Here is a 27,861-nt window from a genome sequence, read left to right on the forward strand (position 1 = left end):
TGGGAGGGAGGAGGGGGAGTTAGGGCGGGGACTTTGGGGAAGGGGCGGAGTTGGGGCGGGGCTGGGGGTGGGGAAAGGGGCGGGGCCAGGACCTGTGGAGTGTCCTCTTTTTTTATTTTTTAAATATGGTAACCCTAGTCAGGAGTAAAAGATGTGAATGAGTCTGCGATTGGTGACAGAGCAAGAGGCTGCAGTGACTGTAGAGGGGTCAACATAGTACATTGGTCGCAGTCAGGATTTGAACTGGCCAGCTTTGTCCCATAGCTTGTACTGTGCCCTAAGAACTGCAATGGCTGCTTCCCCCTGGATGGTCTGGCATAGCTGCCTGTAATCTGGGGATGTGCTCAAAGCACCTTGCTCTTCTGTGCTGGTGTGGAAGGGACCTGCCCCTTCCATGCTGAATGCTAATAAACAGAGAGAGCACATTGCATTTTATGCTTTAATAAACAGCATGATAACAAAACAACCATCACACTTCCATGCAAGGGGGCTGGATACAAGAGGGAGGAAAGGCTAATAAATACATTGCAGTTGCTATTTCCACTATATACTAAAGCTGGGAAACCTACATCTAATGCTATAAAGTCATGTTTGAGGTGGGACTGACTCTCCCTGCAAAACTAGTTCACAACCCCTGCAGTCCTGCCACCAACCGAAGTGCTCATCAACACATGTAGGAGCACTGAAGTTTAACTAGACCGGCTGTATGCACAGTGTTTGTACAGCTGTATGCCAGGTGGGGAGAGGGAGATGAGTTCTTACCACTCTAGATATACGGTAGAACACCTAGTGTGGAGCGTTAGACTGTATAAAGTGCCTTAGATGAGTATAATTTATTCCCCTTCCTGTATGGAATAAGCTGTACCACTGTAAGCACCTTTACATTGCTTTAACTGCAGCCACGTGAGGGGCAGGCACCTAAACTATACTGCTATGGCGAAAGCCGTACCATGTCTGGGTGTAAACAAGGGCACGAGGTGTGATTTAAGCCTATTTAGTTAAATCAGTGCAAAACCCTCCCTGGACACACTCAGTAACATCAGCTTATTTTGGTTTCGCTTACGTCAACGGGGAACAAGTTACAGTTAAACCCAAATGAGCCACTTTTACCTTGGCCTAAGAGTGTCCACACAGGCATTTATACCTGTAAGGTATAAATTAAGTTAAGTTAAACTGCAGCAACTTCCTTGTGCAGGCAAAGGTCTAAGGATCCCAGTGCAAACAGTCCCCGGGGAAAGCAATCAGTGCTTGTGAACTGGACTGGCAGCTAACAGCAGGCACATGGGCTCAGACTTTTAAAGGTCCTTATGTGCCTAGTTCCCATCAATTTCAATGGCAGTTAGGCATCTCAATACCTTTAAAAACCTGGCCATAACTCCTTGTGGTGCAGAGATGGCAGCTGCCTGAATGTGACCCGCATTCCTTTATGACACTGAATTTCGAATAGGGCTGTCAAGCAAGTAACAAAATGAATCGCGATTCATCACACTGTTAACCAATAATAAAATACCATTTATTTAAATAGTTTTGGATGTTTTCTACATTTTCAAATATATTCAGTTACAACACAGACTACAAAGGGTACAGTGCTCACTTTATATTTATTTTTTATTACAACTATTTGCACAGTAAAAAACAAAAGAAATAGTATTTTTCAATTCACCTAATACAAGCACTGTAGTGCAATCTCTTTATCGTGATTTTAGTCAATTAGGCAATAACGTGCCATCGCTGGTAAAATGTGGGTCCGGCTGGAGAATCTTGCCTGTATGCTCGGGGTTCTGCTGATCGCCATATTTGGGGTCGGGAAGGAATTTTCCTCCAGGGTAGATTGGCAGAGGCCCTGGAGGTTTTTTGCCTTCCTCCGCAGCATAGGGCAGGGATCGCAAGCTGGAGGATTCTCTGGGACTTGAAGTCTTTAAATCACGATCTGGAGACTTCAACAGCTGAGATAAGGGAAATTGGGTGGGTCAGCTTTTGTGGCCTGCATCATGTGGGAGGTCAGACTAGATGACCATAATGGTCCCTTCTGACCTTAAAGTCTATGAGTCTATGAAAGTTGAACTTACATATGTAGAATTATGTACAAAAACCCCCTTGTAGCGGGGTGGTTACCCCACTCCTGCCTGAGGGGTTTAAAACAGCCCTGGCAGAGGGCTGGGGCAAAGGGAAAAGCTACTGGGCTGATTGGGGAAGTAGCCACAGCTGGGCCGGGCCCCAATCAGGCCTCAGCTGGCCCTATATAAGAGGCTGGGAGCCAGGAGCCTCTCTCTGTGTTCAGGGAGAAAAGGGCCTGGCTGTAGGGAGCTAGACACAGAGTACCTGGGTGGAGCAGGGCTGGGGAAAGGCTGAGGAGCTGGGGAGCTCCAGCCTGGATAGCCCCAGGCTGCGGCCTAGTATTAGGCCAAGGGGTACTGGGGGTTGCAGAGGGCAGCCCAGGGCTAGGTCAAGGCAGCAGGTCTAAACCCCCCTTGCCTCAGCACTAGGCCACTGCCAGTCACCAACTAGCCCCCGCTCCCTGGGGCAGACTGCAGTATAGGCCACTCATCACTGGCAAGGGGGGTTTGGACTGGCTGCCTTTACCTACCCTCAGGTTGCCCCTCTGCAACCCCAATACCTATATGGGCCTAGGACCAGGCCCTGCAGCCTGGGGAGTTGCTGGCCTAGGGCTTCCCAGCCCCCAAGGCCTTTCCCCAGCCCTGCTCCACTACAGGTACCCTGTGTCTAGCTCCCTGCAGCCAGGCCCTTCTCTCCCTGAACGCAGAGAGAGACTATTGAGCTTCTGGCTCCCAGCCTTTTTATACAGGCCAGCTGTGGCCTGATTGGGACATGGCCCAACTGCAGCTACTTCCCCAATCAGCCTAGCAGTGGTTAGAGCTGCAGCCCTCTGCAGGGCTGCTTTTAATCCCTGCTAGTTTAGGAGTGGGGTAACCCCCCGCTACACCCCTGCATTCAAAAACAAAACAGTCTAAAACTTTAGAGCCTACACGTCCACTCAGTCCTACTTCTTGTTCAGCCAATCACTAAGAGAAACAAATTTGTTTACATTTATGGGAGATAATGCTGCCCACTTCTTAATTACGTCACCTGAAAGTGAGAACAGGCGTTCGCATGGAACTGTTGTAGCCGGCGTCACAAGATATTTACATGCCAGATGCCCTAAACTTTCATGTCTATTCATGCTTCTGCCATCGTTCCAGAGGACATGCTTCCATGCTGAAGATGCATTGTTAAAAAAATAATGCGTTAATTAAATACGTAACAAAAAACCTACATTTTTTTGCACTTTCACGATAGAGATTGCACTACAGTACAGTACTTGTATGAGGTGAATTGAAAAATACTGTTTCTTTTGTTTATCATTTTTACAGTGCAGATATTTGTAATCAAAAATAATATAAAGTGAGCACTGTACCCTTTGTATTCTGTGTTGTATTGAAATCAATATATTTGAAAATGTAGAAAAACATCCAAAAATATGTAATAAATTTCAATTGGTAGTCTATTGTTTAACAGTGCGCTTAATTGTGATTAATATTTTTGAGTTAATCGCGTGAGTTAACTGCGATTAATCGACAGACCTAATTTCCAAATGTTTACTTTGACGTTGCTATCAAATTGGCCTTTGAATAAGGAACCAATCAGCCTCAGAATTCCTTTTATGTTATGCAAAGCAGCCCTGGATAAGGACAATCCACCAACCTGAGCCACGTGACTGACACAAACCCAGCGAGCGGAATGAAAGGAGGTTGTGGGATGGGGAAGGGATGGGTGGGGATTGGGATATGTTGAACCTAGTCCCAATTCTCAAAGGCTCCTGGTGTTCCGAGATGCTCTAAGACCTCACACTCATCCGCAGCCTGTACATCCCATCACCAAGTGGCCAGATGGATATAGCCTGACTTTAGCCAGGCTTTTGATACTGTCTCGCATCACCGTCTCAGAAACAAACTAGGGAAATACAACCTAGGTGGAGCTACTCTAAGGTGGGTGCACAACTGGTTGGAAAACTGCTCCCAGATAGTAGTTATCAGTGGTTCATAGGCAAGCTGGAAGGGCATAACGAGTGGGGTCCCACAGGGATCTGTTCTGGGTCTGGTTCTATTCAATATCTTCATCAGTGATTTAGATAATGGCATAGAGAGCACACTTATAAAGTTTACAGACAATACCAAACTGGGAAGGGTTGCAAGTGCTTTGGAGGACAGGATTAAAATTCAAAATGATCTGAACAAACTGGAGAAATGGTCTGAAGTAAATGGGATGAAATTCAATACGGACAAATGCAAAGTACTCCACTTAGGAAGGAACAATCAGTTGCACACATAGAAAATGGGAAATGACTGCCTAGGAAGGAGTACTGTGGAAAGGGATCTGGGGGTCATAGTGGACCACAAGCTAAATATGAGTCAACAGTGTAACACTGTTGCAAAAAAAGCAAATATCTTTCTGGGATGTATTAGCAGGACTGTTGTAAGCAAGACACGAGAAGTAATTCTTCCGCTCTACTCTGCGCTGATTAGGCCTCAACTAGAGTATTGTGTCCAGTTCTGGGTGCTACATTTCAGGAAAGATGTGGCCAAATTGGAGTAAGTCCAGTGAAGAACAACAAAAATGATTAAAGGTCTAGAAAACATGACCTATGAGGGAAGATTGAAAAAAAATGGTTTTTTTTTCATCTCGAGAAGAGACGACTGAGGGGGGACATAATAGTTTTCAAGTACATAAAAGGTTGTTACAAGGAGGAGGGAGAAAAATAGTTTTCTTTAACCTCTGAGGGTAGGACAAGAAGCAATGGGCTTAAATTGCAGCAAGGGAGGTTTAGGCTGGACATTAGGAAAAACTTCCTAACTGTCAGGGTGGTTAAGCACTGGAATAAATTGCCTAGGGAGGTTGTGGAATCCCCGTCATTGGCGATATTTAAGAGCAGGTTAGACAAACACCTGTCAGGAATGATCTAGATAATACTTAGTCCTGCCATGAGTGCAGGGGACTGGACTAGATGACCTCTCGAGGTCCCCTCCAGTCCTATGATATTCTAGGATGCCTTCTCCCACTGAGCTGCAGCAGCTACCCACTTCAAAGTGACTAGGTGAGCATCTGGGTCACCCTCCTGTACTATCTTGGACTAGTGCTGCTCAGAATGGGGGAGTGAGGTCAATCCCCCCCCCCACACACACGCACACACACACAGCTCCCAGGGAGTCCATGTAAGGGGAGTAAGATTCAGGAATGGGTTAAAGATGCAGACAAGGCCTTAATTAGCCCTACTGTTGCTGCACCTGGGGAAGGGGTGTGTCTGGTAGGGCAAAATTATCAAGAAGGAAGCCCAACAGCGGGTAGGGGGAAGCCAGGACGACGTCCTGGGGCTGACAGAAGGAACGAGGACCCAGGAAGGGCACTGACCAGCCTGCTAGCAGTGGGCCCTGACGGCAGAGGGGCATGAGCTCTTGGAAAGAGGCCAAAGTGGCTGAGGATGGTTGCAGGAGGTAGGAAAACTAGGCCAGAAATAAACAGAGGCTGCAGGAGATGAAGACTCTTGGTGTGGTGGCCCCAAAAGAGGGTGTAGTGAGGACTAAGGGACTGGAATGGACTACGGTGGTGAGTTTGCTGGGGCTGGAAACACTGTTAGATTTGTCTGTGTTTTCAGAATCCCAGGGGAAGGCCTGAGGGCCCAAGCAGGGGGCCCACAGATACGGAGACTGTGGTTTTGACTTGGGATTTGGTACCTGAAAGGGTGAACTAGCTGGAGGTTTAATTTGTGGGAAGCGGGGAACCACTGGGTGTCCAGAAAGGCTGCTGACAGGGGCAGTGAGAAGAAGAAACTCCGCTATGCGTGCTCAGGAGCCAGGGCGCGCACCAGGCAGTGGGTCGCTCTTTCATGGGATTTTTGTCATGAAAAGTTGATAATTTTTTTTCACTTTCCCACAGAAAATTTAGACTTTGTCAAAAACTGCATATTTTTTGGCTGAAAGCTTCCAAAAACTGAACGTTTTCCAGTTTAAAAAAACTGCTCAAGGAAAGCGAACACTTTGGGTCTTCAACTAAATGAAAATGTTCCATATGGGGAGGGGGGGAAAAGTCTTGATAGAAATGTTTTGAACCCCCTTAGCTGAGACTAGCAGTGTTGCCAGATTGTAAGCCTTGTAATATTTGGTCCCTTTTCTAAAGCCCAATGGCTGGAACCAGGTTATAAACTGAGGTTCTCAGTTATCACTTTTTTAAAAAAAAGTTTCTAGTCCTGGTGGCTGCAGAGAGACATGTTTCAGGTGTAGAAAGAAACTTAGGGAAGAAAAACAAATTTCCCCTGAAAGTCTGTTTCCAAATTAAGTTATCTCCCATCCAAAAATGTTTGGCAATTTTTTTTTAACAAGTAGCTGCAAAAATAAACCATAACCTCAGCATGAGCTTTTTCCTCAAGCCTGCGTAATCCCGGCAGAACCTCCTGCATCCCAGACTCTCGTTTCCTGTGCCCAGGTTTCCAGATCATTGGTGGAAATTAACAAGACCTGCGGCAGCACAATGAGTCAGCCGGACGCACTCAACTGGCTTTTAGCAGGTTCCAATAGAAGTGAACTGCCGCCCTGTTACGGGAACCAATCGTGCAAACATTCGCATTGGCATACTACTCACATGAGTCAGGGTCTTCAGATGGTGAAATTCATCTCATACAGAAGGCCTGTGCCTGGCTTATGGACCACTAAAGCCCCTATAGGGAGTACATAATACTGGCCTTTTGCGGAGAAGTGAATTTCACCACAGTAGGAGTAAGGGCTTCATTCTCAGGCCCCTGCCGCTGAGATAACCTCGAACACCTGGTCACTTCACACTCTGTGCCAGTCAATTTACAATATTTGCTACTGTGTCGTTATTGAACATTAAACTTCACTTATCTTGCAGTTCTCACTGAGATTAAAAAAAAAAAAAAAAATCAAGCCAACCCCGTTGACTCGGCTATGCTATACCCTAATATATTGTCTGTAGGGCTGCATACGAAATTCTTGTTTGTATCATCTGTTATATTTTATAATCAAGAGAAATCCTGCTTGTAAAGGGATACGCACAAGAGGACAAAGGTAAGGCCGCACTTCACTCTGGATTGCCTGGCTTCGAACAGCTTGTTTTCTCAACCTCAACATTCCATGAGCACTAGTTCTTTGCATGGAATTTCCTTGTTCGTTCCCGACTGTCCCAAAATACAATTATTCTTTTTTCTTCATGAAACAAGTCTCCCACGCTCTAGCAATACTGCAGATGGCACTTCCCGTACGCTGCCTTTCCAGGGGTCACAGGAACACATCCGCCTTCAACGGCTTGCTCTGGGTGTTAAATGCGGCCAGTTCCTATGGTGCGTGGGTTTTCTGGTGTTCTCTGAGATGTGCGTGTCGTCTAAAGCCTCTCTCGCACTCAGGACACTTATAGGGCTTGTCTGTCATGTGGATTTTCTGATGCTGAATGAGTGTCGAGCTCCTGCTGAAGCTTTTCTCACAGGTGGGACATCGATAGGGTTTTTCTCCCGTGTGGATCCTTTGATGATCTATGAGGCCCGACTTCTGAGTGAAGCTTTTCTCGCACTCGTTGCATTTAAAGGGTTTCTCTGCGGTGTGGCTCCTCTGATGCGCCATCAGCTTGGAGCAGTGGACAAAGCATTTCTCACATGCAGAACACTTGTAAGGCTTTTCCCCTGTATGGGTTCTGGAGTGCTTGGTAAGGGTTGTGCTGGAGCGGAAGCCTCTCTTGCACTCGGGACACTTAAAGGGCCTCTCTCCTGTGTGGACTCTGCGGTGTTCAACAAAACGGGATCTCCGAAAGAAGCTCTTCTCGCATTCACCGCACTGGTAGCGTCTTTCCCTTCCGGGGGCGTTCGGCTGATCGGAGGGGCTGTCCTCCTCCGCAGCGCCCTCCTCCGTGTGGACTCGGAGGCGGTGATCGCTGAGGGCCGAGCTGCGGCTGAAGCTCTTCTCGCACTGGGGACATTTGTAGGGTCTCTCTCCTGTGTGGATCCTCTGGTGCTCAATGAGCCGGGAGCTGCGGCGGAAGCTCCTCTTGCATTCAGGACACTGGTAGGGTCTCTCCCCTGTGTGAATCCGGCGATGCTCGGTGAGGTGCGAGTTCCGCACGAAGCTCCTCTCGCACTCGGGGCACTGGAAGGGTCGCTCCCCCGTGTGGATTCTCTGGTGTTTGATCAGGTGGGAGCTCAGCGCGAAGCTTTTCCCACACTCTGTGCATGAAAAGGGCCTCTCTCCGGTGTGGCTCCTCCGATGCGCGATCAGCGCCGAGCCCTGCTTGAAGCTCTTGCCGCACTCGCCGCACGTGAAAGGCCTCTCGCTCGTGTGGGTCCTGTAGTGGGTGGTGAGGGTCGAGCGGTTCCCGAAGCTCTTCCCGCACTCGCCGCACTGATGGGGCTTTTTCCCAGTGTGGACCCTCTGGTGCTCCGCCAGCCGCGAGCCTCGGCTGAAGCTCTGCTGGCAGTAGCTGCACGTGTAGGGCCTCTCCCCCGTGTGGACTCTGTAATGCTGCAGCATGCTCGTGCTCTCTGCGAAGCTCTTCTCGCACCTGGGGCACTGGAAGGGCCTCTCCCCTGTGTGGATTCTCTGGTGTTTGATCAGTCTGGAGCTCTGGCTGAAGCTTTTCTGGCACTCAGGGCATTCGTAGGGTCTCTCCCCCGTGTGGAGTCTCTGGTGCTCCATAAGCTTAGAGCTGCGGCTGAAGCCCCTCCCGCACTCGGGGCAGCTGTAGGGTCTCTCCGCCGTGTGCACCTGCTGATGCTGAATAAGGTGTGCACGCCGGCTGAATTCCTTCTCGCAGGTGGGGCACTTATGGGGTCTCTCCCCAGCATGGGCTCTGGAGTGAGCGGTTACATGCGACGGGTGAGGAAAGCATTCGTTGTATTCCATGCAGCAGTGCAACCTCTGCTCTGGGGGGGTTCTCGGGGAGGCAGCGGCATCTTCCACTTCACTGAATCCTCTGCCACACCGATTCGCTCCACCACGTGGGTTTCCTGCTGGCTTCCCCTGCTGTCCTTCTGAGGCAGGCTGCCCCTCGCCCACACCCCCGCCGCAGCCTGGGAAAGCACTCGCTCTGGCTCCTCGTGGCGCGCCCAACCTCTCTGGAGACTCCTTGTTGTTAGTCCTTGAGACGAGTTCATCGGCTGGAATACAGGGGAACCCAGAGCTGGATTAGTGCATGCACACGGATCAATGGCTACTGTACGTATTTCATAAATGCCTACGGTCGATATATGTACGGCAAGTCCTGTTTTCAAAAGTGACTGAGATACTGCAGAGCCTTAGGCTTGGCCTGCACTACAGAGTTAGGTCGACAAGGCAGCTTACATTGACCTAATGACGTCAGTGTCGCACTACAGCCGTGCTCCCGCCGGTGTAAGCGCCCTACTGCACCGACATAACGCCACCTCCACAAGAGGCGCAGGGCTTATATCGGGGTAGTTAGGGCAAAGCAGGGTCTGTGGAGACACTGTTACTTACATGGGCTGTTGGCTGTCTCTGCTGGAGCCGTGAAACGGACAAGAAAGCTGGCTCCAGGCTCCCCAGCCAGGCTGCTGCGAAGTCTCTGCTCCAGGCTGGGCTGCCTCCCGTTCCCCACTCCCTGCCGAGAGCCCAGCTGTCCCCCAGGGTCCTGGTTCCCTGCTCCTCACCGGGACTATGGCAGCCAACCAGACTGTGGGTGTGAATCTCCCCGCTGGAGGCAAGAAGCCTTGGATGGCTTCCCCCCGACTCCCAGCTGGGAGCAGGGACCCAAAAGCCGGGGGGGAGCTGCGCAGAGCTGAGAGCCCTGGAGCTCAGCCCCCCACACTGCCCCTCTCCAATCAATGGAAGTGCTCCTGGTGAGGATCCACAGCACTGTGGCTGTAAAACAACCTAACCTGGGTCGATTTAAGATTGTAGTGTAGACATGTCCTTATCCCCATTGAAGTCAATGGGATTTAGGCCTAAGGGCTAGCTCCACAAAACGACTGAGGTTCCCACTGGAATCCTCAGCCCCAGATTAGGTGTCCAGGCTCCCCACACAATGCATGAGCGTCGGGTACCTAAGAATGGGAGTTACAGGAGACAGCAAGCTGGGCGTTTTGCTGCTTAAGTTAACCAGTAGAAAATGCTGAGGAGAGGGCTGGGGCTCAAAGGTCATTAGAATTGGGATTCACAGCTGGGAATCCTCTCCTGGAGTTAGGTGCCTAAGCCAGGGCAGCCCTTTCGCACAAAAAGCCCACCCCATTAGAGCCAATAACCCAGGGGTTGGGGCACTCACCTGGGAGATGAGACCTGTTTTCAAATCCCCACTCTGCCCGATTTGGAGCAGGGACATGAACTTGGGTGCAAACCTCTCACCAGTGCCCTCACTAGCAGGCCCTTGGGTGTTCTGGGCTGGCTTTGTTCAGGTTAGTCTTGCTACGAGAACACCAACTGGATTGGGCCCCACAGGCAGGAAACACCTAGCTAAAGAATCCCATCGGGGCTTGGGCATGAGCTAGGATGCTGAACAACTTCGCAGTCTCAGGAGTTGCCTGGACTTGTGCCCGTCCGCCAGCCCCGAGGGAACGTCACTTGCAGAAACAGGGGTGCTTACGGGATTGGGCAGAAGCTAAGAAGGGGTTCTGAGGATCTCTGTGGCACCTAGGCACTGGAGTTCGGTGCCATAGTCCCTTTGTGGATCTAGTCCTAAATCCCTTCTGAAAATGGGACTTGGGCTCCTTGGAAAATGTTGCCCATCATCTACAAGGTAATATCTCAGCAGCCTATTTAATGAACTTGAATCTGGAATTCCAGACAGTTCAAACAACCATCTAATATATGCATAATGATCCTACTGCTATTCATAGATGACCACTTGTTTTCTCTGTTTTGTGTCTTGTACAAGCAGACAACACTTAAAATTGACACCTCTCAAGCATACATTAATTGTTCCTAAATCTCAATCTTGCAAGAACAAGCACCAGCTGGAATTTAGTTGCCATTTACTGAAAATGAATAGGATTCATTTATAGAGTATTTGATTAATCCTAGAAAAATCTCTCTTATGTGGGCTAAATATTCTGTAAACTGGAATATGCTTCAGGATATCTTGTGTATTCTTTTGTAGGATCTTTTTTATTGTTTACAAAAAACCCTGAAATCAAGTGTTCAATAGAATAAATAACTGAATTAATATATATATTACAACCATCAGATTAAGGAAGATTAATTGCAAATGGAATCCTGTGGAAGAAGGAAGCTTTTGAAATACTTGTCTGTCTGGGTATCAGCCAATTAACTGATTTGGCTGATTAAAAGGTTGTCCCACATTTTCCCTGCCCTGGTCTCTTCTGGGCTGTTATCTATGCAACATGGAGAGCTATCTAGGGCAGTGATTCTCAACCAGGGGTCCGGGGCCCCCTGGGGGGCCATGAGCACATTTCAGGGTATCCGCCAAGCAGTGCCAGCGTTACCCTTGCTGGGGCCCAGGGTAGAAAGCTGAAGCCTCACTACATGGAGCTGAACACCGGGGCCCTGAGTCCTGCCACGCAGGGCTGAAGCCAAAGCCTGAGCAATGTAGCTTCGTGGGGGCCCCTGTGGGATAGGGCCCCTGGCAATTGCCCTGCTTGCTACCCCCTAACGCCAGCCCTGGCTTTTAGATGCAGAAAACAAGTTATTGTCGGTCAACTGCAATGGAAGTAGGTGGTTCCTCTGGGCTCATATAAAATTCATATGGATTGGATCAACAATCAACTGTTCTCAGTGGGGAGTAGGCATGTTTGTGCTCCTGGCTGGAGAACAGCTGACTGGCAATGCAAGAAAGGCAATCCAAGCCATTAGAGAACGGCTTCTGGGACCCTCCCAATCCAAAATCACATCACACAGCACATTGTCTTTGGTCAGGCCCCCACTCCTGGAAGTCACTGATCTGTAGTGACCGCAAGCACGAAAACAAAGGAACTAGAGAGGTGTCCCTGGTGCTACATACCTCACTGCTGGGCCCTCTGTATGCACTGTCCAGCAAAGAAGTGCAGGTACACATGGCCTCCTCTTTAAAAGTGGCCACTGATTTGGGGTCCCTGAATTGCTGGGTCCCCAAGTGGAGACACTGTTGTTCTGATTTTTCAGAGGTTTTCAGCATGAAGATAAGGCACCTGGTGTCTCGTGCCAAGATTCAGGTACCCAGAGTCAGTGGGCATTCTTCAAAATGTTGGCCATGAGCTCATTCTGTTTAGTAGTGTCCCTAAGCCCATGTGGGTTTCTAGGGGTCTCTCACAAGAACACTGAGCATTAGATTGCTCGTTAAAGCTTAGGCGCCAGACAAGTCACTTCAGCCAGACTGTAACTAGGAAGGGGGATGGGAAGAAAATTACTTAGCCGGTAAGGAAAAGGACAATGATAAATGGCTGAAAGGCTGAGAAGAGGGTGGAGCTAGATATGCAAGTTAACAAGGATGGGGCCACGTTAGCTTTTTGGATCCAGAGTTTTGGTTTAACCTATTCGGAAGATGGAGACCACACGCAAGCCAGTCCAACTTCAGATTGCAAACACCCCCAAGGTATGGGAGAGTTCAGATCCAGGGCTTGTCATTTGGGCTCATTAGCATGAACATTTTATTACTATGCAAATCAGAATGCACACTGTATTACTATGCAAGTAAGTATGCAAATTTTCATTACTATGGAAATTGTGTGGCAAATTTTATTACTGTGAAAATTAACATGCACATTTTTATTAGTATGCAAATTGGAATATGAAAGGATAAAACGAGGCCAAATCTTTTGGTCCTCCAGTAGTTTTAGTCAGTCCTTACTTCACTGAACGCTTCTTTTGAGGAAACACCGAGTCAGAGCCAGACTAGCCCATTTTTTACTAGGAAGCTTTTGAAAGATGCAAATAACTGTTGAAGTGTAAATTGTTACTCACCTGAGGAAATGTACCTAGAACTGCCTCCTTCCCCCGAGGCCTGGCAAGTCTGGGCACATGGCTCTTCCCCTCGTTCTATCAGCCAGATAAGGGCAGGTTTCGTAGCTGCATGACCTGGCACTGGAGAAGAATGAACATCATTTCAAATATAAAGAATTTAGTATTTTGTAGGGGACAAAATAAATAAACAAACTTTTCCACTGAACCTTTTTTGGATGGGAAAATTGGGTCTTTGACTAAACACTTTTTTTTTGGTGAGAAGTGTCTGCTTTCTGCAGAAACTGTTGTTTAGGTGAAAAACTGAATGTCCAAAACCAAATATTTCCATCCTGAAGTGCTGCCACAGTACCCCATGCTCCCATCCTCCTCCATGGGCTGGGCTCCCTAGCTGGACTTTTGTCTCCCATTACGCTGCATGGCAATGTGACCACCCTGGTGCACCACCTCCCCTCAACAAGACAGGAGACCACTGTGCATCATGGGAGATGTAGTCCAATCAGGGACCCCAGCCTACAGAATAAAATGGAGCATGAGGCACTTGAACTACAACTCCCAAGGCACTGCAGCATCATTTTCCGAATAGAAATATTTTGGGGTTTTGATTTTCTGTGGGGAAAGCCCCATGGAATATTTTGACAAAAACTATTCTTCATTTTCATCTAAATTTTCTACAGGAAAAAAAGACCAGAACACTTTCCAACCAGCTAACTTAGACATTTTAAGGGAATTTGCTGGCAGCAGAAATTATTTTTGTAACCATGAGACTGATGCCCTCAGATTGCTCCCAAAGTGGATAGCTTATAGGCAGGACGTGCTTTCCCCCTCTCTGTCCTGGAGGAAGAGCAGTTTGGTTTTCCTACCAGTTTAGTCCTTGGACTTTCTGATGGGGCTACTTACAACTTGTGGAATTAAGCCCTGGTCCAGTAAAGCTCGCCAAGAACATGTTTAATTGTAAGCACATGAGTGGTCCCACTGAAGTCAGTGGGATTAGTCCTATCATATCCTTACAGCACTTTGCTGGATCAGGGCCTTACTGCCTGCTGTGACGGAGTTTGTGATCTAGACCCAAAGCCACTGGGAAGAGGACTAGGGCACGCTAATAATTCGTTTCACACCAAATGGTAACTGACGTGAAACCAACACCATTTCTTCACTGACATGGGTAGCTGATCAATACTGATCAATACTGAATGCTAATACTGAATGCTAATGAGGACCCCATCACAGAGTACAGTGTGTACATATGTGCTGGAATTATGGGTGCTGGGGGTGCTCCTGCGCCCCCTGGTGTGAAGTGGTTTCCATTAGGTACAGGGTTTACAGTTTGGTTCGATGGCTCTCAGCCCCCCCCCACAATACAAATTGTTCCAGCCCCCTTTATTGGAGACATGGGTGATCGGAGAAGTTTGGATGGTGAGGCAGCATTAAAAAAAATTCCTTCAAAGCCCGTGGATTGAATCATTCACCTATTTACACACCTGAACACACTATTCTCATTTTAGGAGGGTTTTACTGAATGGAGCTTGTGTAGCATGTAGGTGACCTCTTTGTTTGGTGTCTCCTGGGGAGCCTGTACAGAATGCTGGGGTCTCTGGATTTTAAATCTGCACAATTTATAAGCTAACTCCTTAACCACGTGAACAAAATGTGTCAAATCAACATCTCACTGTCCATGGTACCGACTGATATGGCCAGCCTACATCTCCCATGATGCAATGTGGTCTCCCCTCTGACCAAGCTGTGTTGTGCATCATGGGAGTCATATATGACGGCAGGTATATCATGGGATATACCAGCCAGGGAAACTGGCCCATAGGGGAGAATCAGGCACCTGAACTATACTCCCATGTGGCACTGCAGCACCACAGGGAGATGTTTAATGCTGAAACTGATTTGAAACAAAATGTTTTGCCATTTCAAATTGAAAATTTTCTGAACTTTTTGTTCCATGAACAATTGATATTACAAATCTTAATCCGGATTTGGGATGAAAACAAATGTTGAAATATCCGTTTCCTGCGTGACAGAAATTCCAGTCATTCACTTGGTGCTAGCCATCCTTCAGAGATGGTTGGTTGAGCAAGAGTCTAGGAAGCTCTCTCTGGTTTTAGAGCTGGCCGGTCTCACCTTAGTCCACTTTCCTCAGACTCCAGGGACGGAGCTCACTTCTCTATTAGAAAGTGTATTTTAGCAGCAACCTGGTGTCTCAGTGTTTAAGACTTCAATCAATCAGCACATAACAACGAGGCTTATAAAAACGCATGAAGCAGCAAGGGGCAGGGAATGAGGGTTAATCTTGGGGCTGGTATATAATATTTTGCTTCTCCTGGTTACCTGTGTGGGATTTTAAATATTCCTGCATTATAAAACATGTGTAGGTAGTTGCCCTTAACAATGGAACTTGTAATCTCTCAAACTATTACTCCATGTTATACCCTGTAATGAAGCAGATTTTAAATCAATATTTAGTGTACAAATTAGTTTTTCTTATATGCATAGTTAAATGTGAAGAAATACATAATACTTATTTGCAACTGGAGGATGCTGTCAATAGAGATATTGCAGGTACTGCTATATTTTGGGAGCATGTGAGGAATCTGTGGACTCGTCTACACACAGCTTTTGTACTGGTTTGAAACTGGTTTAGTTACAGTGGTGCAACCCTCCATTGTGGACCACCAAAAATCAATGGAACATGGAAATAACCATGAACTGAATCTGAGTGAGAGCTGGCAAAGAAAAATCATCTTTACCCAGGGAGATCAAAGTCTCATAGTTGTCCCTCATCACATCTCTGTACAGCTCTTTCTGCCATTCCGCTAGCTCCTCCCACTCCTCCTTGCAGAAATAGATGGCAACATCGTCAAACGTGACCAGGGCCTGAAACGACAAATAAACCATGATCAGCAAGGTCTGCTTCAGTCACATCCTGACACTGGCAGGGCAGGGGAACTCACACTGAGAACACACACTCCAGCTGGTGCGTCCCAGGGGAATCCCACACTTGCAGCTCTCCCTTGTCCCCACAGGGCTCTGACGGAAGGAAATCAGTCTCCAAGGGATGCTGGGATGGTGAGTAGTAGCTTTGCCATTCTCACAGTGGAGACTCCCCAACGAGGCAGCACTAGTTGCCACCACCCCTCTCGAAATGAGGGACATGTGACCGTCAGGATGAGGGACAACGCCCTGTGAAATGAGGGACACGATGAGGGGCGCCCATTTCTTTACTGAGCACTCCCAGGAGTGCACATTTCCTGCTTCTCCACAGCCCCATCACCAATGAGCCTTTAAAAGCCTCCCTGCTCTGCCAGCTCCACCTCCCTCTCCCCACCAAACACACCTGCTCTCTCCCATAAGCCACATCCTCCTTCCCTCTCCAACGCTCCTCCAAGCCTGTTCCCCCCCCCAATGACCCCTCTGAACCAGTGTCCACCCCACCCATCCAGCTCCCCTCCAAGCTTGGATCCTCCTGAGCCTGTGGGCCTTCTCCCCTGCCCCACATACCTTCTAGGACTGAGGACTTACAACTGTGCTCTGGGCAGCCAATGAGCACAGCGGAGCCACAGCAGGGTCGCCTGATCGGCTTGCTGACTTCTTTGGACAGCTCTTAGGCCCAAGAGCAGCTCTCTGGCTGCTCAATGAGGCACATGCCCGCAGCTGTGGTCTTGCCGCTGCCTGCCCTGCTCCCAGCCTTGAGCCCAGCCTGGCTCCTGCCTTGTTCCTGTCCTACCCAGTTCATTCCACCCCTGCTCGGCTCCTGGCTCTGGCTTCTGCACTATTCCTGGCCACTGACTCCAGCTCCGACCACGAGGCCTGCCCGCCCATGCCCCGGTCCATGACAACGCCTCAACCGCCTTCACGTGGATGCTAGAGGGACTGGAGGCTCGTGCTCTCCTCTGAAGCAGGATCAGCCCCCACCCTGCACAGCAAGGCCCCGTGGCTCTGCACTCAGAGCCCATGGCTGGGTGGGCAGTGAGAGCTGTGGCTCCACAAAACCTGCCTAACAAGCAGGGTGATAAGATGCGCCCCCCCCCCCCGGCCACTGTGCCACAGGAGGCTGCAGCTGCCCCCTCCCTGCACTGCTGATCAGTTCAATAGTGGATCAGCAATGAGGGACTGCATGCTGGCAATGTTAAAAATCAGGCCAGATGCGGGGTGTCTACAGGCATAACTGAGTGAAATGTTCTGGCTGTGTCATACAGGAGGTCAGACTAGATGGTCTAATAGTCCCTTCTGGCGTTGGTGTCTATGAACCAACAACAAGCAGATATAAGAAAGGGCTCAGAGAACAAGCCCTGGTTTGTGCCGAGCGCCGCAGACTGGAATTCCAGCATTTCTCTGCATGCACTGCAGCTGCCTTTGCCGGGTTAGGTGCAGCTGCACTGAAGGGTGGAGGGATTACGTGGAGCAGCTTGGCAGAGCTGTCCCTGTGATATGAGGAGATGTGCCCATGTGCCTTGAGGGATCCAGGCCTCATTTCAGTGCTGAATTTTGAAAGTTGTGTCCATAAACATGCACCAGGGCGTCTTCTTGCCATGGGGACCGCCATCAGGGCTGCTGGGGCTGAGTGAGACCAATGCCTCAGACGGGTGAAAGGGGTGGCAGGTCTGGTGTAGGCTCAGTGTTTGAATGTTCGGCAGGTGCAGATAGAACCTGTTTGCTACACCTGACTAAAGCCGAGTTTTACCTGAGCAAAGAGGTGTTAAACTCTGTCCTGCAGTGCTCATGTGTGTGCTCTGTTCCCAGGGGGTTCTGTAGCACCTATGTGGGTAGCGTGCTAGTACATGTTACTGGCGTGTTGGGGCATTGCTCAGAGGGCAGAGTTAAGGTCACATTGTGGGGGAGGCATGTTTACATTTAGCCACTCTGCGTTCAGGGCAAAAGGCACCAATGAACAACCTTAACTCTGCATTAACGAAGTTTTGGGGCATTTGATTTCCTTGTTTGTTTTTAAATAATTTCTCAGCACCCACATGTTCCTCAGCCCAACTTTCATCCTCCATGGCTCTAGCTCCTTGGCAAGAATTACCTCGGCCACAGAATGCATGAGCTGCACGTTCATCCCTTCACATCTCTTGTCTCAGCTCTCTTGTCTGCCTGGCCATCACAGCCTGGTTCTCCCTCCTCCACTTCGAGAGGCAGATGTCAGCATGGACCCTGCAGGTTGAGGAGCTGGGGAGAGGGTGCAAGAGCCGTGCAGAGACCAGCACGGAGTCAGTGGTGATCTTTTTGAAGGGGAGGGGGGGGACAGACCTGGGGAGCATGTACCAGCTGGAGGCAGGGAATGGCAGGAGAATGGAGATGTAGAGTCCCTACCGCAAATCTGGGCCTAGTGTGTGGAGACGAGGCTGTCCTCCAGGAGGCTCAGAGATATGAAGTGGCTCATTCATCTCAATGTGGTGTTCTCAGCTGACTGAGAACACCCATGGATGTGAATACAGCCTGAAACAATAACTCTGAGAGAAGTGAACCGCTCCATTCATCTCAGGCCTTGTCTACACTGGCAAGTTTCTGCGCAGGTCAGCAGCTTTTTGCGCTGTAACTCCAGAGGCGTACACACTGCCAAGCCACTTAGTGCGCAGAAACTGCACAATTGTAGTGCTCTAAAAAACCCCACCCCGACGAGAGGCGTACAGCTTTCTGCGCCGGGGCTACAGCGCTGCGGTGCCAGCGTAGACACCCTGGTCGATTACAGCGCTGCGATTGGCCTCCGGGAGGTGTCCCACAATGCCTGTTCTTGCCTCTCTGGTCATCGGTTTGAACTCTTCTGCCCTGCCCTCAGGTGACCAACCAGCAGCCCCACCCCCTACATTCCTTTGCAGATTTGAAAGTCCCCTTCCTGTTTGCTCGGTGATGCGTGCAGTGGTCTCAGCGCATCTTTCCAGGTGGCCATGCCTGCTCCACGCACCAGGCGATCCCCCACTCAGACCAATGCTGAGCTGCTGGACCTCATCAGCATCTGGGGAGAGGAGGCCGTCCAGTCCCAGCTGCGCTCCAGCCATAGGAATTATGACACCTACGGACAGATTTCACGATGCATGACAGAAAGGGGCCATGACTGGGACACACTGCAGTGCAGGGTCAAAGTGAAGGAGCTGCGGAACGCCTACCACAAGGCGCGGGAGGCAAACCGCCGCTCCGGTGCTGCGCCCACGAGCTGCTGGTTCTACAAAGAGCTGGACGTGATACTCGGCGGTGACCCCACCTCCACTGCGAAGGCCCCTGTGGATATTTCGTTGGCTAAGTGGATCTGATTTTGGGAATTGCTGAAGCAAGTTGTTGGGGGCAGGAGGGTTGAAGAAAGCAGGCTGGTCTCCCACCGCATGCCTAGTCTGAGCGGCGGAACAGGCTGTTGATTGACTCCCTCACTTCACGGGAGTCTCCCTCAGAGATCTCCAGGAAACTCTCGTGGAGATACTGGGCAATCCGCTGCCACAGGTTCCTCGGCAGAGCTGCTTTGTTTCTTGCCCCATTAACAGTAACTTTCCCGCACCACTGTGCCGTCACGAAGGGGTGGGGACCATTTCTGAACACAGGTGAATCGCATAAGGGCCAGGGCGGAAGCCACAGACTTGGAGAAGACCCTCCCTGGATTCCCTGCTCACCCTCAGCAGTGAGATATCTTCCATAATGAACACATCCTGTGGAAAGTGTGGGGACAGGAATGATTATCAGGCCCCCCCTACAGTGCTGGCTCTCCCCAAGAGCCACGTGCCCAGTTTACAGCAGGGTCCGGGAAGAGTGATTTACCCTGTCCCTGAGGCTACTCATCATTTTGGGGGTCTTGTGTCTCATGTGTACTTGCCTGGGGCCAGCCAGTTAGTGACAGGTGTGTGAGTACTGGCTGTATTTTAAAGCACTGAATCAGTGTTGTCTGTGTTGCAAACAAACAATACTGCTTCTGCTTTGTTATCAGCGACTGAATGGCTGCGCAAATTAGAAAGCGGCCAAGAAGAACTAAGGAGGAGTTTCTGCGTGAGGTCATGATGCACTCCGCCACCGAGAAACTGGAATTGAAGGAGTGGCGGGACAGAGAGAAGAGGGACCGAAAAGAGAACGCGGCACACCAGAAAGAAACCACGGAGCAGCTCTTAAACGTTATGGAGCGCCAAGTGGACAAGCTCCAGGAGATAGTAGCTCTTCAAACTGAGCAGCTCCGCGCCTGCCCTCTCCTGCAGCCACTGTCGCAAAACTCTTTCCCATGCGCCCCCCACACCCTGCCAACACACTCTTATCAACCTCCTTGCTCCAGTCTATACCCGCTGCATTCCACTCCTCCCTCCTCACAGTCCAGCACTGCGGATTCCCACTACCCACTGCACTCAACAACCATCCCTCTGCAGTTTGGCCCTGCTGAAGTACAGCACCCGCTGCATTGTACTCCAAAGGAGAAGGTTGAGTATGATCCCTGGACATACACAAATCTGTAGCTGTCCCGGGACCCCTCCTCCTCTTGAGACCTTCCCTTCCCCCATCCCCCTCCCTGCTGATGAATTTTTTCATTTGACTCTCTCCTCTGGTTGTTGTCTTTTAATAAAAGAAGTGTGTTGGTTTGAAAGCAATCTTTATTCTATTAAGTGAAAGCAAAAGAGCACTGCAAAGCAACATAAAATAATGTTAAGCCCCCTTCTTGCATCATGTGCACCAATCACCTCCTAGCATTACAAGCACTGCAATCCCGAGCATAACAATAAATATTAATGGCTTTCAGCTTCAAATTGCTGCCTAAGCCATCCCTGATCCTTATGGCCCTGCGCTGTGCCCCTCTAATAGCCCTGGTATAAGCATAGGAATATTGTCATCGGCCAGGTCCAGCTTCCCATACAGGCATCGCCAGCGGGCTTTTAAACAGCCAAATGCACACTCAACAGTCATTCTGCACTTGCTCAGCCTGTTGTTGAACCGCTCCTTGCTGCTGTCAAGTTGCCCTGTGTATGGCTTCATAAGCTTCATAAGCCACAGCATTAAAGGGTAGGCGGGGTCTCCCAGGATCACAGTGGGCATTTCAACTTCCCCTATAGTGATCTTCTGGTCCGGGGTCCCTGCTTGCAACTTCTTGAACAGCCAGTGTTCCGAAAGATGCACCTTTCCGGACCAGCCTGCGTTAATGTCCATGAAACACCCATAGTGATCCACAAGCACCTGGAGAACCATTGAGAAATGCCCCGTGCGATTAATGTACTCAGTGGCTATGTTGTCTAGTGCCAGAATTGGAATGTGTGTGCTAGCTCTTGCCCCTCCACAGTTAGGGAAGCCCATTTGTGCAAAGCCAAGGTCACACATGTTGCCCAGAGTCATGGTCTTTCGGAGCAGGATGCAATTAATGGCCCTGCACACTTCCATCAACATGACTCCAACGGTTGACTTTCCCACTCCGAACTGGTTAGTGACCAATCGGTAGCAGTCTGGAGTAGCCAGCTTCCACAGTGCAATCACCACGTGCTTCTCCAACGGCAGGGCAGCTCTCATTCTCATGTCCTTGTGCCGCAGGGCTGGGGCAAGCTCCTCACACAGTCCCATGAATGTGGCTTTCCTCATCCGAAAGTTCTGCAGCCACGGCTCATCATCCCAGACATGCATGACGATGTGATCTCACCACTCAGTGCTTGTCTCCCGAGCCCAAAAGCGGTGTTCCACTGTGGTCAGCACCTCCGTGAATGCCACAAGCAATCTAGTGTCGTAGCTACTACGTGTGGTGAGATCAATGTCACACTCCTCTTGCCTTTGTAGTTTAAGGAATAATTCCACTGCCACTCGTGACATGTTGGTCAGAGCGAGCACCGTACTGGTCAGCAGTTCGGGATCCATTCCTGCTGCCCGAAAGAGGCAGGGCGCGCAGTACACAAACCGTTGAAAGATGGCGCCAAATGCGGACGGAAGCACAGGGATTGCTGGGATGCGAAGCAATGCATCACAGTTCATTGGGACAGGACCCAGGGTGCCCCGCGACCGCCACCCTCCCGCCTTCCCACAAGTCTTAGCGGCAAAAGAGAAGGAGATGCTCTGTGGGATAGCTGCCCAGAGTGCACCGCTCCGAACACCGCTGCAAGTGCCGCAAGTGTGAACACGCTATTGCGCAGGCAGCTGCCAGTGTGAACACACAACGGCGGTTTCCCTTCTGCGCTCTCTGAGCAGCGCTGGAACTGCCGGCGCTGTAACTTTGCTGGTGTAGACGTGCCCTCAGTGGCTGTCCCCTTTCCCTGGGCATTTACTGTCTGCTCACACATGGGGGGCGGGGGGGAGTAAGGAGAGGCCTACTGCCCCTGTTTGTTCCCCACCCCACACACACACACACCTTCTGAGTAGCAGGACCTCCCTAGACCTTGGCTCTCACACTGGGGAGGGCAGTGGGGAGTTCACGGTTATCATGACCCCCCTCCTTTCCCATTTTTGTGAGGACCAGCCCCTTATGAGCCGGGACAACGGACACTGCCTTAAGAGATGGGGCTGTGAATGGGAGGCATAAACCAGAACTTTTGGTCTCTGAGCAAAATTTCTAAAAGGAGCCCCTCCAGAATGCAGGCAGAGAGCAAGGATCATGCACAGGACACAGGGCTTGTCTACACTTCGAACGCTACAGCAGCGCCACTGTACACTTCAGGAGATGCTACCCATGCCGACGGGAGGGCTGAGAGGTGGTAGCTAGAATTCTTCTGTCTGCATGGGGACTTAGGTCGGCTTAACTACAGCAAGCAGGGGTGTGGATTTTTCATACGCCCAAGTACCATAGACTAGGCCACAGTCTCTGAAAATAGCCAAGGGAAGGGCGCCAATTCCCAGCATGTGGGTGCAGCTCAGATTGAGCAACCACATCGTGTCATCCTGAGCCACCAAGTTACCGTGACAACAGACTGCCTGGAAATGCTCTTGCTTCAGCAGAGCCCGAGCCTGTCTGCATGTGTGCAGTTCACCCTCAGTCGGATACACGGCAACCCGGAGTTACAAACTTTACCTCCGGTCACGTTTTCAGCAGTGCTTCCTGGCAGGGGCAGCGGGGCCGTGCACTAGAAGAGGAACTGAGCGAGGGGGGTCAGTGTGCAGAGGATCAAAGCCATAGTCTGAGCCCCAGACATGCACACAAGAAAACAGTTAGAACGAGAAATCTGTAAAATGCTCATGGTAAGGGGGCTCTATCCCCTTGCTCAGATAGCCCCAAATGCAGCATTAACACTGCCCCGCAGTCCCACGGGGCACAGCAAATTTAGACGATCCAAGGCAATATTTGGAGTCTGGAACACTTAGAATTGTTCATCTTCAAACCCGAAGCATTGCTCGACCTTACCTGGAACAGAACAGGCACTCGGCTGTACCGGTAGCTGTGTTAGAGAGGCAGGCCTGTTTGTACAGCACCTAGCACAGTGGGCTCCTGGTCCATGACAGAGGCTCCTAAGCACTCCCACAATATAGATAATAAATAATATGGAAGAAATGTAAGCTCAGTACTAAGCCCACTCAGATAGGGCAACATGAACCAAATGTCAGAGTTTGTAGAAAAAGGGTTCTCAGGGGAGAGGACTTTGTTGAATTCTGGTTCCAGGTTTAGAATTCACTCCTTAATAGAATCGCTTTAGTGAAGGAGTAAAGATGCGGTTTTGTGTCTAGCACCGATATGCGACTGAAATCACTTTACACCTATGGAAGAAGGATTTATTGAATGTCTTCTATGTTCCCATCGCCTTCTGAACCAGGAAAGGGAATATGGGCAGCGCGTGAACCGCCAGCTTGGGGAGGCAGGCCCCCAGCCCCACCCCTTCTGCCCCAGGGGTCCCCTACCCCTTCTGCCCTCCCTCTCCTGCCAAGCCCAGAGTCCCCCCCACCATGGCTGCCGGTGCCCAAGCCCCCTGGAGTGCCAGCCAGGCAGTGTGGCCCCAGCCCAGACTACAGGGGAAGAGCGGAAAGCAGGAGGGAGCCTGGGGGTGGAGCGTGGGTGGGGTCACGCCTGGCGGTTTAGGGAGGCTCAGCCTCCCCTAGCCTGTGATACCTGCCACCTGTGAAAGGGAAGATGAATAAAAGAGCCCTGGCCAATCAGAGCAATTACATTGTTTTAGAGGAGCTAGAGCAGAAGGGTAGCCTCGTGATCAAGGACTCAAGAGACTCTGTTCCATTGCCTGTCCGCTACAGACTGTGTGACATTGGGCAAGTCACTTAAGGCTGGTCTACACTGAAAACCCATATCTGCCTAGCTATGGCGCTCAGGGGTATGAAAAATCTGTAGCGCTTCAGTGTAGACACTCCCTACTTTGACAGGAGGGTTTCTCCCATCGGCGTAGGGAATCCACCTTCCCGAGAGGTGATAGCTAGGTGGATGGAAGAATTCTTCCGTCAGCCTGGCGCTGGCTACACTAGGAGTTAGGTCAGTTGAACTATGTGGCTCAGGGGTGGATTTTTCAAACCCCTGAGCGATGTAGCTGAGTCAGCCTAACGTTTTAGTGTACACCAGGTCAAACCGCAGGTGTGCACAGTGCTAGGTCGACAGAGGAATTATTCCATCAACCGAGCTATCGCCTCTCGGGGGGTGGATCAACTCCCACAACAGGAGAACCCTTCCATTGCTGTAGTGAGTGTCTACACTTTAGCTCTACAGCGGTGCAGCTGCAGCTGCGCCACTGTAGCGTTTTAAGTGTAGACATAGTCTTAGGGTGTGTCTACACTTACAGAGTTTTTGCGCTGTAAGTTTCACCGGTGATAGGGACCTGGTGAAAGTAAAGAGCTGGTTTGTGTCCTCACTCAATTCCTCAGGCGTCAGAGCGTGTTTTACACTACCAGCACTTCCATCGCCGATGAGAGCAGCGCTGTAGGGCAGCTATCCCACAGTGCAGCTCTCTCGATAGGTCTTGTGGGAAGGGGGGTGAGTGGAGGCATTTTGGGTCCCTGCTCAGTTCCCCATGCTGCCCTGCTTCATGTCTCAGGAGCCCCATTACTTCCTTGTTTCTTCCGTGGCATTTTTTAAAAAACCTCCTGCTGTCTGTCTGCTTTCCCAGCCACATCTACAAACAAAGGGAAAGGGAGCTTCAAACTTCCTGGGGCTTACACGGGTAGGGGCGAACGTCCCTACGTCAGAGCAGTGGAGATGCTGGCCAGAGTGGTGGCTTTTGGAACTCCGGAGGCCAAAAGGTGTTTACACTGCTAGAATGTGTCTTCACTTTCACAGCAGCGCAAAAAGAACAGCGGTAAGAGCTGTATGCCTCTCGTGAAGGTGGTTTTCTTTTTGTGGTGAAACTTCTGAGTTTCACCACAAAAAGTCATTAACAAGTGTAGATGCTCCCGTGGTTTTAGCGCAAAAAAAAAGGACTTTTTGCACTTTAAATGGTAAGTGTAGACATAGCCTTAGTCTTTCTCTGCCTTTGTTCCCGTGCCCCCTTCAAATAACAGCACTTCCCTTACAATACCGCTATGTGATAGGATGGACTTAAAGATTCTGAGGTGCTCCGATACCATGATAATGGCAGCCACGTAAGATAAGATAGAGTCCATTAGTGATGAACCTTCCATTTTGAAAGATTTGGGATATTCTGGACGTCTTTGTCTTTCTGCATTTCTGGGATACTAGAGATTCGTTTGTCCCCCTCGACCTGGAAATAGGAAAATAAATTATTCTTCTCATCGTTTCCAGTGTCGGCTACTTGCCTCGTATTATTTTTGCCTAGAAAAGGTTTGCTCCTTTGAATACCACTGCTGGTTCCAGGCCTTTGTTTCCAATGATTTCTATATAGTACAAACCAATGTTTTTATTCTGACTCTGATCAGACAATACAAAGTGTCTAGACTTTAGCATGAAAAGTGTTTCATTAAATATAATGTTGATTAAAGTAAAAATTCATCTAGCCTCCATTTAGGCTCCTCTATGTCCCTCCTTAAAGCCTAATTTTGTCATGATGCCAACAGATCGCTATAGTCTGGCTGTGGATAGGCAAGTGGCAAGCTGTGACTTCCGAATTTCTGCTAAAATTCTGTTAGCCTTAGTTTTATCTCATCCTCCCAGCTTGTCTGTCTGTTTTGTGTACCTGTTGTGGCCTGACAGTCGAATTGTGGGCTCTCTGTGGCATGTTCTCTGTCTGTACAACACCCAGCACAACAGGTCCGAGATCTGTGACTGGGGTTCCGAGGCGCTCCTGTGCTACGGTTAATAATCTTTACCATTATCACTGGTTTTGATCATGTTACAGCATTTGAGAACCACGGGCTATGCTAGCATTTTCACTGTATCTTCTACCCACAGGCATAGAGCCCATGAGATGCAGTGATGTTCCTACCTGAACAGAGCCGTCTGCAGCCATTTCCCTTCCTGATTCTCCTCGGACAAAGGGCTCGTTTCTCAGCTGTAACTTGCCAGCCGGTGCGGAATCCAGGTCTCTTCCTGCCTGGGACAAGTTCCCCCCACCTGCTGAGCGGGGACTGCCTGCCCCTCGCTCACCTTGCAGGAAAACACAAACAAAAGTTAAGTGACTGTAGGTGAGAAGCATTTCTGTGCAGCACTGGAACAAACCATCAAACTCTGCCTACATCCGTTTCTGGACTGTAAACTATTTTAATTTACAGAAAAGGAACAGGAATTTAACAGGCACAAAACGTAAGAGAATAAGATAGGCTGCTCAAATACCCTGTGATAGTGGATATGGCGGCAGCAGCTTTAACCAATATAAAGAGCAAACAGCCCAGCGCCAGGTGCAGCAATGGGAGATCCTGAAGGGAACTGCGGGGGGAGGCCTGAGGGAAGAGGGGAATCCTGAGGGGGTGGGGGAGGGGGTAGCTGGGGCTCCTGAATGGATGGGAAGCAATGGGAGAAGTCCTGGAGGAGGGGAGACATGCTGAGGCCCTGCATCCAGCAATGCCCAGGCCACAAAGGGGATCGCGGGGGGTAGCTTCACCTGTGCATAGACATGCCCCTCAAGTGATACTGTGGTGGGCTCCTCCGAATCTGCACGCAGCAAGAGCCAACAGGCGGGAGCAGGGAGTCGGGCCCAGCCCCGTGGGATAGGAGCCATAGCTGCGCAGTGAATGCAGGGTGGGCTCGGTCCCCCCCCCCCAAGAACACTTTCACTAGCCGCTTATGCCCCTAACTAATCAGATACATATGTTCAAAGTATGATGCAAACATTAACCAATTTATCGCAGCAAGACAATTATCCATCAGGTATTATTATCCCTATTGTAAACTGCTGGGGAAACTGAGGCAGACAAAGAGTGGCTTGCCCAGGCCACACGGGGAGCTGGTGCAGAGATAGTATTGCATCTCCAGGCTCCCTGTCTCCTACCCTGTGCTCATCCCTCCCTGCTGTCTCAATAGGGACCTGTTCACTGACCTTGGGGAAGGTATGTCCCGTCCTCAGGGGATCTGGGCTAGCCTCGCACGCTTGCCTTTTCAGCAACAGAGCTGCTCTTAGGGCCCCATGAGCACCTGGACTGACTGGTCCGTGGGCCTGGCTCCAGTCCAGGGGACTTCCCTCCCTCCCACCCATCCATCCCTCCCCTGACCCTCTCTGGGTCCAGGAGGGGCACCCCCGCCCCTTAGCCAAGCCACCCTAATCAAACGTTGTAAACAAATTCCCCAGACAGGTATCGAACCTGCCGCAGCGGCGGAGGCGCATTCGCGCAGAGAGAGCAGCCGGCTCCGGGAGCTCGGGACAGAGCTGGGTGGGGCGCGGGGCTGGCGGGCTCTGTGCCTGGCCATTGTGCACAGGCTGAGAGCGCCGGGAGCAGCCCGCCGGGAAGGTGCTTAATCAGCCTCTGGGCCGCTGAGCACAGCCGCAGCCTGCAAACGAGACGCCCCTGCCGGCCCCCGGGCTTACCTCCCGCTGCCTCCATCCCCCCGAGGGCAGCTCGGTGGACGGGACACAATTTTGCAAAGCTCAACAAAATGTCTGCTGGGATGAGCCGGCGGTAACCCTTTGGCTGCCAGCACGGGCTGCAGCGAGCAGACCCAGCTGCAGAGACCTATCGGCACCTTGTGGCGCTTTCGAAA

At 50.3% G+C, this 27,861-nt stretch overlaps 2 protein-coding genes across 2 annotated transcripts; both read right to left on the reverse strand.

Moving 5' to 3' along the window:
* Nucleotides 1–6,990: 6,990 nt before the first annotated feature.
* LOC115271398 (zinc finger protein 271-like) lies at nt 6,991–9,010 on the reverse strand. The gene has a single exon (XM_029913836.1). It carries the CDS (start codon nt 8,895–8,897, stop codon nt 7,344–7,346), a length of 1,554 nt encoding a protein of 517 aa, XP_029769696.1. The 5' UTR covers nt 8,898–9,010; the 3' UTR covers nt 6,991–7,343.
* A 3,454-nt stretch (nt 9,011–12,464) lies between these two features.
* Nucleotides 12,465–27,717, reverse strand: LOC112116869 (zinc finger protein 667-like). Its single transcript, XM_029913839.1, has 5 exons — nt 27,689–27,717; nt 26,153–26,313; nt 15,653–15,779; nt 12,900–13,019; nt 12,465–12,469 (listed from the first exon to the last, which is right to left on the reverse strand). The coding sequence occupies exons 1-5, from the start codon at nt 27,702–27,704 to the stop codon at nt 12,465–12,467; spliced, it is 429 nt and encodes a 142-aa protein (XP_029769699.1). The 5' UTR covers nt 27,705–27,717.
* Between the last annotated feature and the right edge of the window lie 144 nt (nt 27,718–27,861).

The sequence above is a fragment of the Terrapene carolina genome, unplaced genomic scaffold (genome assembly GCF_002925995.2).
Source record: "Terrapene carolina triunguis isolate 2854851 unplaced genomic scaffold, T_m_triunguis-2.0 Scaffold951, whole genome shotgun sequence".
NCBI classification, from domain to species: Eukaryota; Metazoa; Chordata; order Testudines; family Emydidae; genus Terrapene; species Terrapene triunguis.

Coding starts and splice junctions, on each gene's coding strand:
- LOC115271398 (XM_029913836.1), bottom strand. CDS start 8,897: ATGGAATACAACGAATGCTTTCCTCACCCGTCGCATGTAACCGCTCAC.
- LOC112116869 (XM_029913839.1), bottom strand. Junction 15,780..26,152: donor CTGCAGACGGCTCTGTTCAG/GTAGGAACATCA, acceptor TTGTCGTTTCAG/GCCCTGGTCACGTTTGACGA. Junction 13,020..15,652: donor TGAGACTTTGATCTCCCTGG/GTAAAGATGATT, acceptor ATTCTTCTCCAG/TGCCAGGTCATGCAGCTACG.